At 48.5% G+C, this 13,245-nt stretch overlaps 1 protein-coding gene across 1 annotated transcript in view; it reads right to left on the reverse strand.

Annotated features, from left to right (window-relative positions):
* The window catches only part of LOC121586061 (transmembrane protein 65), a 63,051-nt gene that overhangs the window by 12,884 nt on the left and 36,922 nt on the right, over positions 1-13,245 (reverse strand). The window contains exon 6 of the mRNA XM_041902507.1: positions 3,958-4,000. Within this exon, the coding sequence (XP_041758441.1) occupies positions 3,958-4,000 (43 nt within the window). The remainder of the gene's footprint in view (positions 1-3,957; positions 4,001-13,245) is intronic.

Raw genomic sequence — 13,245 nt, forward strand, 5'->3', positions numbered from 1 at the left:
TGAGTAGGTGTTACCTGGCTAAACACTGGGGACAGAGCTGAGTAGGTGTTACCTGGCTAAACACTGGGGACAGAGCTGAGTAGGTGTTACCTGGCCAAACACTGGGAACAGTGATGAGTAGGTGTTACCTGGCTAAACACTGGGGACAGTGAGGAGTAGATGTTACCTGGCTAAACTCTCTGGACAGAGCTGAGTAGGTGTTACCTGGCTAAACACTGGGGACAGAGCTGAGTAGATGTTACCTGGCTAAACACTGGGGACAGTGAGGAGTAGGTGTTACCTGGCTAAACACTGGAGACAGAGCTGAGTAGGTGTTACCTGGCTAAACACCGGGGACAGCGCTGAGTAAATGTTACCTGGCTAAACACTGGGGACAGTGAGGAGTAGGTGTTACCTGGCTAAACACTGGGGACAGAGCTGAGTAGGTGTTACCTGGCTAAACACTGAGGAAAGAGCTGAGTAGGTGTTACCTGGCTAAACACTGGGGACAGAGCTGAGTAGGTGTTACCTGGCTAACCACTGGGGACAGAGCTGAGTAGGTGTTACCTGGCTAAACACTGGGGACAGAGCTGAGTAGGTGTTACCTGGCTAAACACTGGGGACAGTGCTGAGTAGGTGTTACCTGGCTAAACACTGGGGACAGAGCTGAGTAGGTGTTACCTGGCTAACCACTGGGGACAGAGCTGAGTAGGTGTTACCTGGCTAAACACTGGGGACAGAGCTGAGTAGGTGTTACCTGGCTAACCACTGGGGACAGAGCTGAGTAGGTGTTACCTGGCTAAACACTGGGGACAGAGCTGAGTAGGTGTTACCTGGCTAACCACTGGGGACAGAGCTGAGTAGGTGTTACCTGGCTAAACACTGGGGATAGAGCTGAGTAGGTGTTACCTGGCTAAACACTGAGGACAGAGCTGAGTAGGTGTTACCTGGCTAAACACTGGGGACAGAGCTGAGTAGGTGTTACCTGGCTAAACACTGGGGACAGAGCTGAGTAGGTGTTACCTGGCTAAACACTGGGGACAGAGCTGAGTAGGTGTTACCTGGCTAAACACTGGGGACAGAGCTGAGTATGTGTTCCCTGGCTAAACACTGGGGACAGTGAGGCCAAGCTGTAAGTCAGAGTGACCTCTTCATGTTCTACTGGTCAACTTCTTCAAATGTGTCAACATCCAAAACAGTAGAAACATACAGTAAACCTAGGTCTGCCACCAAAATGATGAAATGTACTGAAATGTACCTGAGGGTAACTTTAAATGTTTAACTGAATGATGAGATGTTCATAGTGTGCAAACCAAGCTAACAAAGGAGATGCTGGAGCCACAGCTCAAACCAAGCTAACAGTAGATAGGCTGGAGCCACAGCTCAAACCAAGCTAACAGAGGAGATGCTGGAGCCACAGCTCAAACCAAGCTAACAGTAGAGAGGCTGGAGCAACAGCTCAAACCAAGCTAACAGATGAGATGCTGGAGCCACAGCTCAAACCAAGCTAACAGGAGAGATACTGGAGCCACAGCTCAAGCCAAGCTAACAGAGGAGATGCTGGAGACACAGCTCAAGCCAAGCTAACAGAGGAGATACTGGAGCCACGGCCACAGCCACAGCAGCTGACTGCTGTTAAAATGATTCATACATCAAATTACAGACTTCAGAAAGAGACAGCAGCAGATTATATGACATCTGGGAAATCAAACATCCTCTCTGGCACAGTCATAGAAAAAGGACTGCAGAGAATACCAAAAAAACAGTTATTCTATAATCCACATAATGCTGACAACAAGGCCAATTGGAAACATTTAGTTACAGTAGCTTAGCTCTAGGCTGGTCCCAGATCTGCTCTAGCCTGGTCCCAGATCTGCTCTAGCCTGGTCCCAGATCTGCTCTAGCCTGGTCCCAGATCTGTTCTAGCCTGGTCCCAGATCTGTTCTAGCCTGGTCCCAGATCTGCTCTAGCCTGGTCCCAGATCTGTTCTAGCCTGGTCCCAGATCTGCTCTAGCCTGGTCCCAGATCTGCTCTAGCCTGGTCCCAGATCTGCTCTAGCCTGGTCCCAGATCTGCTCTAGCCTGGTCCCAGATCTGTTCTAGCCTGGTCCCAGATCTGTTTGTGCTATTGCTAACTCTATCGCTGTCCTTGTAAAACAGGGACAATGACAGGACATTAGCTCAAGCACTCAGTCTAACAGTTTCTGTTACAGTGGTTTTAACAGTAGTCTGTGATGATGTTGGAGGCTCTTGCACTGAGACAGTGACAATAAATGACAGTTTAAACCAGATGGTGTAACACAGATACTATGAGAGGACATTAGCTCAAGCCAAGCACTCTGCAGCAACTGCCTCCAGAGCATTGAGATATCCTCCCCAGGTGCAGCTCACACTAAAAAGCGCTACCCAGGGCCTTTTTTGCCCAAAGACTGACACTTCAGTCTGATGGTCGTGGTATGGAAACTGGTCAAGACTGACACTTCAGAGTCTAACGGTCCTGGTATGGAAACTGGTCAAGACTGACACTTCAGAGTCTAATGGTCCTGGTATGGAAACTGGTCAAGACTGACACTTCAGAGTCTAACGGTCCTGGTATGGAAACTGGTCAAGACTGACACTTCAGTCTAATGGTCCTGGTATGGAAACTGGTCAAGACTGACACTTCAGTCTAATGGTCCTGGTATGGAAACTGGTCAAGACTGACACTTCAGAGTCTAATGGTCCTGGTATGGAAACTGGTCAAGACTGACACTTCAGTCTAATGGTCCTGGTATGGAAACTGGCCAAGACTGACACTTCAGAGTCTAATGGTCCTGGTATGGAAACTGGTCAAGACTGACACTTCAGTCTAACGGTCCTGGTATGGAAACTGGTCAAGACTGACACTTCAGAGTCTAATGATCCTGGTATGGAAACTGGTCAAGACTGACACTTCAGAGTCTAACGGTCCTGGTATGGAAACTGACTGGTCTTTTGACAGTATTTACTGAGATTATAGAACAGCTCTTCTCCATTATGCTGATGTGCTGTCAAAGTACAGACACAGGAGAGACGTCAGGTTAGAGGACATCAGTAGCCTCTCTCCAGTTTCAGCCTGAGGTTTGCTGTTTGCCTGTAAGCTCATTGGGTGCATTCCACGTAGTCTTTTTTTCAGTTGCGCACCGCAAATAATCAGTTCTCACAATGCTTGGAGAAGTCTGGAGAGTTCTCAGAAACCACATTAGTACTGTAGCAATCTTCTGAGATACATACTGCACAGTGAGACTGCAATAGGACGCCACCAGGGACTGTACACAGTGAGACTGCAACAGGACGCCACCAGGGACTGTACACAGTGAGACTGCAATAGGACGCCACCAGGGACTGTACACAGTGAGACTGCAACAGTACGCCACCAGGGACTGTACACAGTGAGACTGCAACAGGACGCCACCAGGGACTGTACACAGTGAGACTGCAATAGGACCCCACCAGTGACTGTACACAGTGAGACTGCAACAGGACGCCACCAGGGACTGTACACAGTGAGACTGCAATAGGACGCCACCAGGGACTGTACACAGTGCGACTGCAATAGGACCCCACCAGGGACTGTACACAGTGAGACTGCAACAGGACGCCACCAGGGACTGTACACAGTGAGACTGCAACAGGACGCCACCAGGGACTGTACACAGTGAGACTGCAACAGGACGCCACCAGGGACTGTACACAGTGAGACTGCAATAGGACGCCACCAGGGACTGTACACAGTGCGACTGCAATAGGACCCCACCAGGGACTGTACACAGTGAGACTGCAACAGGACGCCACCAGGGACTGTACACAGTGAGACTGCAATAGGACCCCACCAGGGACTGTACACAGTGAGACTGCAATAGGACCCCACCAGGGACTGTACACAGTGCGACTGCAATAGGACCCCACCAGGGACTGTATCAGCCCTAACAGACGATTGGTTTGATCAGCTTTTTCTTACCCGAGTCCAGCCAGGTCCGACACAAGGTTCCCCAGGGCAGCAGCTGCAGAGAGAGAAGAGAGGAAGGTCATGGTTCTGCCTTGGTGAAGGACTTGTTGATGATGTCAGAGGTCAGAGGTACTTGTATGCTCCAATGAGATCCATTAAGCACACAAACACGTCATAGAGTTGGCGTTTAATCGTCGTGTGTTGAGTTATTTCTCCCCATGCTCCTGGAGCAAGATAAGGTGTGCGAACCAAACAACCCTCTTTTTACACCTGACTGATTTTAATAGAATTGGGTGCTTTGTAAGAGGTCAGCCATAGAGCAGCCAGCAGGGAGGGAGGGAGGCTGTGTCTCTGACTCATCATTAGACAGCAGGCTGTGTCTCTGACTCATCATTAGACAGCAAGCTGTGTCTCTGACTCATCATTAGACAGCAAGCTGTGTCTCTGACTCATCATTAGACAGCAGGCTGTGTCTCTGACTCATCATTAGACAGCAGGCTGTGTCTCTGACTCATCATTAGACAGCAGGCTGTGTCTCTGACTCATCATTAGACAGCAGGCTGTGTCTCTGACTCATCATTAGACAGCAGGCTGTGTCTCTGACTCATCATTAGACAGCAGGCTGTGTCTCTGACTCATCATTAGACAGTAGGCTGTGTCTCTGACTCATCATTAGACAGCAGGCTGTGTCTCTGACTCATCATTAGACAGCAGGCTGTGTCTCTGACTCATCATTAGACAGCAGGCTGTGTCACTATTAGACAGAATGAATCTGAACTAATACAGAGAGAAGATCATCGTAAATGAGATGCAACAGAGCTAAATGTGAATTACTGTACAGCTGGTTTGTTAATGGATCTAATGTGCTCTTCGTGCTTGTTTGATGCTGAAAACAGTCTCTGAACACTTCACCTACAAATCAGACCTTGTCAGAGCATGACAGCCTCCCCAGAGACTGAGAGAGACAGAATCAGGATCATGGTCCACAGGGCTGATGTGTTTTACTGTGACTGATGTTGGTCTGAAACAATCAATCATTGGTCATTGACCTGAATGTCATGGCAACGCAGGGTCATTCAGGAGTCATATAGGCTGTGAGGGACAGGGGTCTGTTTAATGTTAACATATCCCCATGTTAATACATCAATCTATGCATTTCTTTATCAAACACAAAATAATCACTGAATGTCAAATTAAAATGGCCCATAACAAAAACGCTGTGTTGAAGATTAAGAACCAAAAAAGGATCTAGAACCTAAAAGTTTATTCGGCTGTCCCAATAGGAGAACCCTTTGAAATACCCTTTTTGGTTCCAGGTAGAAACCTTTTGAGTTCCATGTAGAACCCTTTATACAGAGAGTTCTATATGGAACCCAAAAGAGTTCTACCTGGAACCAAAAATGGTTTGCCTATGGGGACAGCCGAAGAACACTTTTGGAACCCTTTTTCTAAGAGTGCAGTTAGTCTGAATCTAAAACTAATTGTGAAGATAGTCAATCTTTATTAGAGGAGAGAGAGCAGGACCAATGTAATTACAACTGTTTTAAGGTCAGCTGCTTGTAACTTATTGCAGCCCCAGGGTCTTGTCCCAAATGGCACTCTATCCCTTTATAGTACACTACTATTGACCAGGGCCCATAGGGTAGTGCACTACATAAGGAATAGGGTGCTATTTGGGACGCAAGCCAGGCTGTATCAGTACTGTAGCAGAGCTGCTGCAGGTTTTAGGCAGCCCTCCAAAGAGAGAAGGAGAGAATGTGTACTAGACACATTTAACAAGATCAGAGCCTAATTAAAGTCCAAACCAACATCCATCATTTTGAACAATTTGATAGTGAGAAGTACAATAGGTTACATGACCAGCTGGAGTTTAAATATAAAGCCTTCAGGTTGGATTTCACTGATGATTCCACTTCATTTGTCAATAAAAGCTGCAGACATGATTCATAATCCAATTAAGAATCCCCTGTAGACACTCAGAACTCCCCAGAATCTTACTTCAGCAATTTGTTAGTCTGGTGTAGTTTTTGTACGGTATGTAAAGTCCCATTAGAATGTCTTAGATTTCTGTCTAATTGTTAGAAACACAGCAGGCTATTTCAGAAACACAGCAGCGAGGAAATCCGATTACAGACAGACGGCAAAACTAGTGATATTCTCCTCCTTTACCCCTCTGGTACTTTCATAACAGTGGGTGAAGAACCACTGAGTTCAAAGTGAAATTCCATCAAAAGTGTTCTCTCCTTCTTTTCTTCTCTCCTCCTCTCCTCAGATCAGCTGACACATCCATTTCCCCCTCCTCAGATCAGCTGACACATCCACTTCCCCCTCCTCAGATCAGCTGACACATCCACTTCCCCCTCCTCAGATCAGCTGACACATCAATTTCCCTCTCCTCAGATCAGCTGACACATCCACTTCCCCCTCCTCAGATCAGCTGACACATCCATTTCCCTCTCCTCAGATCAGCTGACACATCCACTTCCCCCTCCTCAGATCAGCTGACACATCCATTTCCCTCTCCTCAGATCAGCTGACACATCCACTTCCCCCTCCTCAGATCAGCTGACACATCCATTTCCCTCTCCTCAGATCAGCTGACACATCCACTTCCCCCTCCTCAGATCAGCTGACACATCCATTTCCCTAGACTAGAGAGGGGGTTTCTATTTCCTTGCTGCAACCTCATCAGGCTGCACATATTTGTTCCAGCCCAACATTAACAAACCTGATTCAAACCTGATACCCAAAGAATTGATGATCAGTTGATTATTTGAATCAGGTGTGTAGTACTAGGGCAGAAACAAACATGTGCACCCCTGTGGATCCACAGGACCAGCATTGAGAAACACTGCCGAATTGAAAACACCTTCACAAGAGAGCATCTATCCCCTCCAGCACAGCAGTGAATCATAGTAACAACGTATCAACAGACAATTTGTCCTGCCTGCCACTGCTAGTTACAGTATAGTAGAGCTCTGGACCCTGTTAGTATACTGTAGAGCTCTGGTCCCTGTCTGCTGTTAGTATACTGTAGAGCTCTGGTCCCTGTCTGCTGTTAGTATACTGTAGAGCTCTGGTCCCTGTCTGCTGTTAGTATACTGTAGAGCTCTGGATCCTGTCTGCTGTTAGTATACTGTAGAGCTCTGGACCCTGTTAGTATACTGTAGAGCTCTGGACCCTGTTAGTATACTGTAGAGCTCTGGTCCCTGTCTGCTGTTAGTATACTGTAGAGCTCTGGATCCTGTCTGCTGTTAGTATACTGTAGAGCTCTGGTCCCTGTCTGCTGTTAGTATACTGTAGAGCTCTGGACCCTGTCTGCTGTTAGTATACTGTAGAGCTCTGGACCCTGTCTGCTGTTAGTATACTGTAGAACTCTGGATCCTGTCTGCTGTTAGTATACTGTAGAGCTCTGGTCCCTGTCTGCTGTTAGTATACTGTAGAGCTCTGGATCCTGTCTGCTGTTAGTATACTGTAGAGCTCTGGTCCCTGTCTGCTGTTAGTATACTGTAGAGCTCTGGTCCCTGTCTGCTGTTAGTATACTGTAGAGCTCTGGATCCTGTCTGCTGTTAGTATACTGTAGAGCTCTGGTCCCTGTCTGCTGTTAGTATACTGTAGAGCTCTGGACCCTGTCTGCTGTTAGTATACTGTAGAGCTCTGGACCCTGTCTGCTGTTAGTATACTGTAGAACTCTGGATCCTGTCTGCTGTTAGTATACTGTAGAGCTCTGGTCCCTGTCTGCTGTTAGTATACTGTAGAGCTCTGGATCCTGTCTGCTGTTAGTATACTGTAGAGCTCTGGTCCCTGTCTGCTGTTAGTATACTGTAGAGCTCTGGTCCCTGTCTGCTGTTAGTATACTGTAGAGCTCTGGATCCTGTCTGCTGTTAGTATACTGTAGAGCTCTGGTCCCTGTCTGCTGTTAGTATACTGTAGAGCTCTGGATCCTGTCTGCTGTTAGTATACTGTAGAGCTCTGGATCCTGTCTGCTGTTAGTATACTGTAGAGCTCTGGATCCTATCTGCTGTTAGTATACTGTAGAGCTCTGGACCCTGCCTGTTGTTAGTATACTGTAGAGCTCTGGACCCCGCCTGTTGTTAGTATACTGTAGAGCTCTGGTCCCTGTCTGCTGTTAGTATACTGTAGAGCTCTGGACCCTGTCTGCTGTTAGTATACTGTAGAGCTCTGGTCCCTGTCTGCTGTTAGTATACTGTAGAGCTCTGGATCCTGTCTGCTGTTAGTATACTGTAGAGCTCTGGACCCTGTCTGTTGTTAGTATACTGTAGAGCTCTGGACCCTGCCTGTTGTTAGTATACTGTAGAGCTCTGGATCCCGCCTGCTGTTAGTATACTGTAGAGCTCTGGACCCTGCCTGCTGTTAGTATACTGTAGAGCTCTGGACCCTGCCTGCTGTTAGTATACTGTAGAGCTCTGGACCCTGTCTGCTGTTAGTATACTGTAGAGCTCTGGACCCTGTTAGTATACTGTAGAGCTCTGGATCCTGCCTGTTGTTAGTATACTGTAGAGCTCTGGACCCTGCCTGTCACTGCTAGTTATAGTAGAGCTCTGGTCCCTGCCTGTCACTGCTAGTTATAGTAGAGCTCTGGGTCCAGCCTGTCACTGCTAGTTATAGTAGAGCTCTGGGTCCAGCCTGTCACTGCTAGTTATAGTAGAGCTCTGGTCCCTGCCTGTCACTGCTAGTTATAGTAGAGCTCTGGGTCCAGCCTGTCACTGCTAGTTATAGTAGAGCTCTGGACCCAGCCTGTCACTTTTTTCATTGTTCTCCTCTAATCAGGGATTGATTTAGACCTGGGACACCAGGGGGGTACAATTAATTATCAGGTAGAACAGAAAACCAGCAGGCTCCGGACCTCCTCCCAGGGTAAGAGTTGAGTACCCCTGCTATATATGGTGCACTACTTTGACCAGAGCCCTATGGTCATATGTAGTGCACTACATAGGGGATAGGGAGACATTTGGGACGCATCCCAAGGCTTTAATTAGAAACTGAGTGCAGAATTAATTTGGCTATTGCAAAGTTACATTCAGATGGCCATTTAATGTATTGAGATAGTCGCTAGTGAAAGTCTACACACCCCTTGGACAGTCTTCACATTTGCTGCCTTAAAATTTAAAAAATCGTTATTTTTTATTTTTTATCCTATTGATCTACACAACCTACTCCACATTTTCATAGTGAAATAATAATAAAACATGATATACAGTACCAGTCAAAAGTTAATATGGAGGAGGAGGTGTGATGGTGTGGGGGTGCTTTGCTGGTGACACTGTCAGTGATTTATTTAGAATTCAAGGCACACTTAACCAGCATGGCTACCACAGCATTCTGCAGCGATACGCCGTCCCATCTGGTTTGGGCTTAGTGGGACTATCATTTGTTTTTCAACAGGACATTGACCCAAAACACACCTCCAGGCTGTGTAAGGGCTATTTGACCAAGAAGGAGAGATGACCTGGCCTCCACAATCACCCGACCTCAATCCAATTGAGATGGTTTGGTATGAGTTGGACCACAGAGTGAAGGAGAAGCAGCCAACAAGTGCTCAGCATATGTGGGAACTCATTCAAGACTGTTGGAAAAGCATTCCAGGTGACTACCTCATGAAGCTGGTTGAGAGAATGCCAAGAGTGTGCAAAGCTGTCATCAAGGCAAAGGGTGGCTACTTTGAAGAATCTCAAATATAAAATATATTTTGATTTGTTTAACACTTTGTCAGGTTTTGGCCATGACTGTTCGGGTTTTGGTCACTAGATGTCCCCATTGCACCTTTTTTGTACCTTTTGTTTTTCTTGCTCTAATTATTGTTTGCACCTGTTGGTCATTCCCTTGTTAGTATTTAAACCCTGTGTGTTCCTCAGTTCCTTGCTCAGTGTTTGTAGTTAGCACCCAGCCCCAGCCCAAGCCTTGTTTTATATAGATATTTCTCTGGTGGGATTTTCCAGAGGTTCTCTGGTTTAGTTCTTGTGTTTTGTTTGAGTAGTCTTTTGAGGTTTGTTTTTCCCTGCTGTTTTTTACCACTTTGTGGAGTTTCTTTTGTTTTTTGGAGGTTTTCCTCTTTGTGCCTCTTGGCTTTATTTTTGGACATTGTGGATTTTGTTCCTTTGCCTGAAGATTTTGTTCTTTAATTAAACCACCATCTCTAGTACTGCTGTGTCTGCCTCATCCTCTGGGTTCTGACAATTATTAGTGACTGTTTCTTGCACCGGGTCGTGACAGAAACACTGAGCCATTATTATGAACCCAGAGGCAGCCAGTACCCAGGATCTTTTTTCCATGCTGTCCCACCATGAGGGGACTGTCCAACGCCACGAGGCTGCTCGGGTTCAGCAAGAGGCCTTAATGGCTAGACATTCTCAACTTCTGTCAGAGATGCTGACTTCCATAAAGCAGATTTCGGATCGACTTTCCCCGGCAACCGCTTCTGCTCCAGTTCATCCGATTCAAGGGCCCCTGGCAGTTAATCCCCTGGCTGAACCTCGTCTGCCGCCTCCCCAACGGTTCTCAGGGGAGCCGAGTGTTTGTAAGGGGTTTTTCACCCAATGTTCTCTCTCCTTTGAGCTGCAACCATCGTCGTTTCCCACCGACCGGTCCAAGATAGCATATATCATCACCCTGCTGTCGGAAAAGGCCCTAGCCTGGGCTACTGCTGTGTGGGATGCCCAAAGTCCCTGCTGTGCCAGCTACTCTACCTTTGCTGAAGAATTCAAGCGAGTGTTTCAAGGTCCTACCAACGGCCCTGACTCAGCCAAACAGCTCCTGACTCTCCGCCAAGGTCGGGCGCAGCGTGACGGACTATGCCATCCAGTTCCGCACTGTGGCAGCAGCAAGTGGCTGGAACGACGAGGCGCTCACAGTGTGTTTTTTTGAAGGGTCTTTCTGACACCATCCAAGATGAACTGGCCACTCGGGAACCACCGGACAACCTCGAGTCCCTTATCAAGTTGGCTTCACGCATAGACCAGCGTCTGAGAGAGAGAGAACAAAACCATAGACCGCTCACCCTAGCTCCTATCGGTTCCAGCTCCGAGTCTCCACCTTTATCCTCGCTGGCTCCACCAGAACCCATGCAGGTTGGACGCATCTCCCAGGCTGAGAGAGACCGCCGGATGAGGGAGCGATGCTGTCTATATTGCGGCAAACCGGGCCATTTCCGCTCCACGTGTCCCGGGCTCCAGGGAAACGCACTCTCCCGTGCAGGCCTGGGAGGACTGTAACGGGAAACATAACCTCCTCCCATCCATCCAACTCCCGCCTGCTCATTCCAGTTACCCTTTCCTGGGACGACCACAAGTTTTCTCTTCAAGCCTTGGTAGACTCTGGAGCCGCAGGTAACTTCATGGATGGGATCTGGGCGAAGGAGAATGGCGTTCCTTCTGAACCTCTAAGTGACCCCATAAGGGTTACTACGTTGGATAGAAGTCCTTTGGGATCTGGACTTGTCACTCGTGCCACTACCCCCTTACGACTTTCAGTTTCCCAACACCAGGAAGTGATGAACTTTCATCTGATCTCCTGTTCCGAGTTTCCTCTCGTCCTTGGTTATCCCTGGCTTCACAGCCATAACCCTCACATCGACTGGTCTGTGGGCACTATCAAGCAGTGGGGTCCTACGTGCCAAGCCACTTGTATCTTCCCGAGTTCCCAGAGTTCTCCTTCCGAGTCTCTAGAATCCATCGACTTGTCCCGAGTTCCCGAGTGTTACCATGACCTCAAACTGGTATTTAGCAAACAGAGGGCCACCAAACTACCACCCCATAGACCTTACGATTGCACCATCGACCTGTTGCCGGGGACCTGCCCTCCCAGGGGTCGGATCTTTTCCCTTTCTCCTCCCGAACGAGCTGCTATGGATACCTACATCAAGGACGCTCTGACAGCAGGCCTCATGCGTCCATCTACCTCGCCGGCGGGAGCAGGGTTTTTCTTTGTGGCCAAGAAAGACGGTGGATTACGACCTTGCATCGACTACCGGGGACTCAATGCCATAACCGTCCGTAACCGCTACCCGCTACCCCTTATGGCCACAGCCTTTGAGCTGCTCCAGGAAGCAGTTGTCTTCACTAAGCTTGACCTGCGGAACGCATACCATCTTGTGCGGATCAAACCCGGGGACGAGTGGAAGACCGCTTTCAACACGCCTACTGGTCACTACGAATACTCGGTGATGCCCTTCGGCCTGACCAACGCTCCGGCTGTGTTCCAAGCGCTCATAAACGATGTGCTTAGAGATATGCTTAACATCTTTGTGTTTGTTTACTTGGATGACATCCTCATCTTTTCGAGCTCCCTTCAAGAACACACTAAGCATGTCAGACAAGTGCTCAAACGCCTCCTAGACAGCCATTTGTACGTTAAGCCGGAGAAGTGTGAATTCCATTCCTCTCGAGTACAATTCCTGGGATTTATAGTGGAACCCGGACGAGTCCAGATGGACCCCAAGAAGGTAGAGGCGGTAGCGGATTGGCCCACCCCCAAGTCCGTTAAGGAAGTTCAGCGTTTCCTGGGCTTCACCAACTTTTACCGCAAGTTCATCAAGAACTTCAGCTCGGTGGCAGCCCCTCTCTCGGCGGTAACCAAGGGTGGCAACACAAGGTTTCTGTGGGGAAGAGAAGCTGAGACGGCCTTCCAAGGACTCAAGCAGCGCATCCTCTCTGCTCCCATCCTGACACTACCAACGGCGGATGAACCTTTTGTGGTGGAGGTAGACGCATCAGAGGTTGGGGTTGGAGCTGTCCTGTCTCAGAGGGGTGAAGACAAGAAGCTTCATCCTTGCGCCTTCTTCTCTCACCGGCTTACCCCGGCCGAGAGGAATTACGATGTGGGGGATCGTGAACTCCTAGCGGTTAAGATGGCATTGAAGGAATGGAGACACTGGCTCGAGGGGGCTTCTCAACCGTTTCAAGTGCTTACGGACCACAAGAATCTGGAGTATATCCAGCAGGCGAAGCGGTTGAACGCCAGACAAGCTCGATGGTCTCTTTTCTTCAGCCGATTTCAGTTTATCCTCACCTATAGACCCGGGTCGAAGAATCTCAAACCGGACGCCTTGTCACGAATCTACTCTCCTGCCATTCGAGAAGATACTGACATGACTGTCCTTCCGGCCGCTAAGATCGTGGCTCCGATCTCGTGGCAAGTGGAGGATACCGTGAAACAAGCTCAAGCCATCGAACCGGGCCCTGGAGGAGGTCCTGCTAATCGGTTGTTTGTTCCCAAGGCAGCAAGGTCCCAAGTCCTTCGGTGGGGGCACTCCTCTCGCCTCACCTGTCACCCGGGCGTAGG

Source organism: Coregonus clupeaformis, chromosome 17 (genome assembly GCF_020615455.1).
Source record: "Coregonus clupeaformis isolate EN_2021a chromosome 17, ASM2061545v1, whole genome shotgun sequence".
NCBI classification, from domain to species: Eukaryota; Metazoa; Chordata; class Actinopteri; order Salmoniformes; family Salmonidae; genus Coregonus; species Coregonus clupeaformis.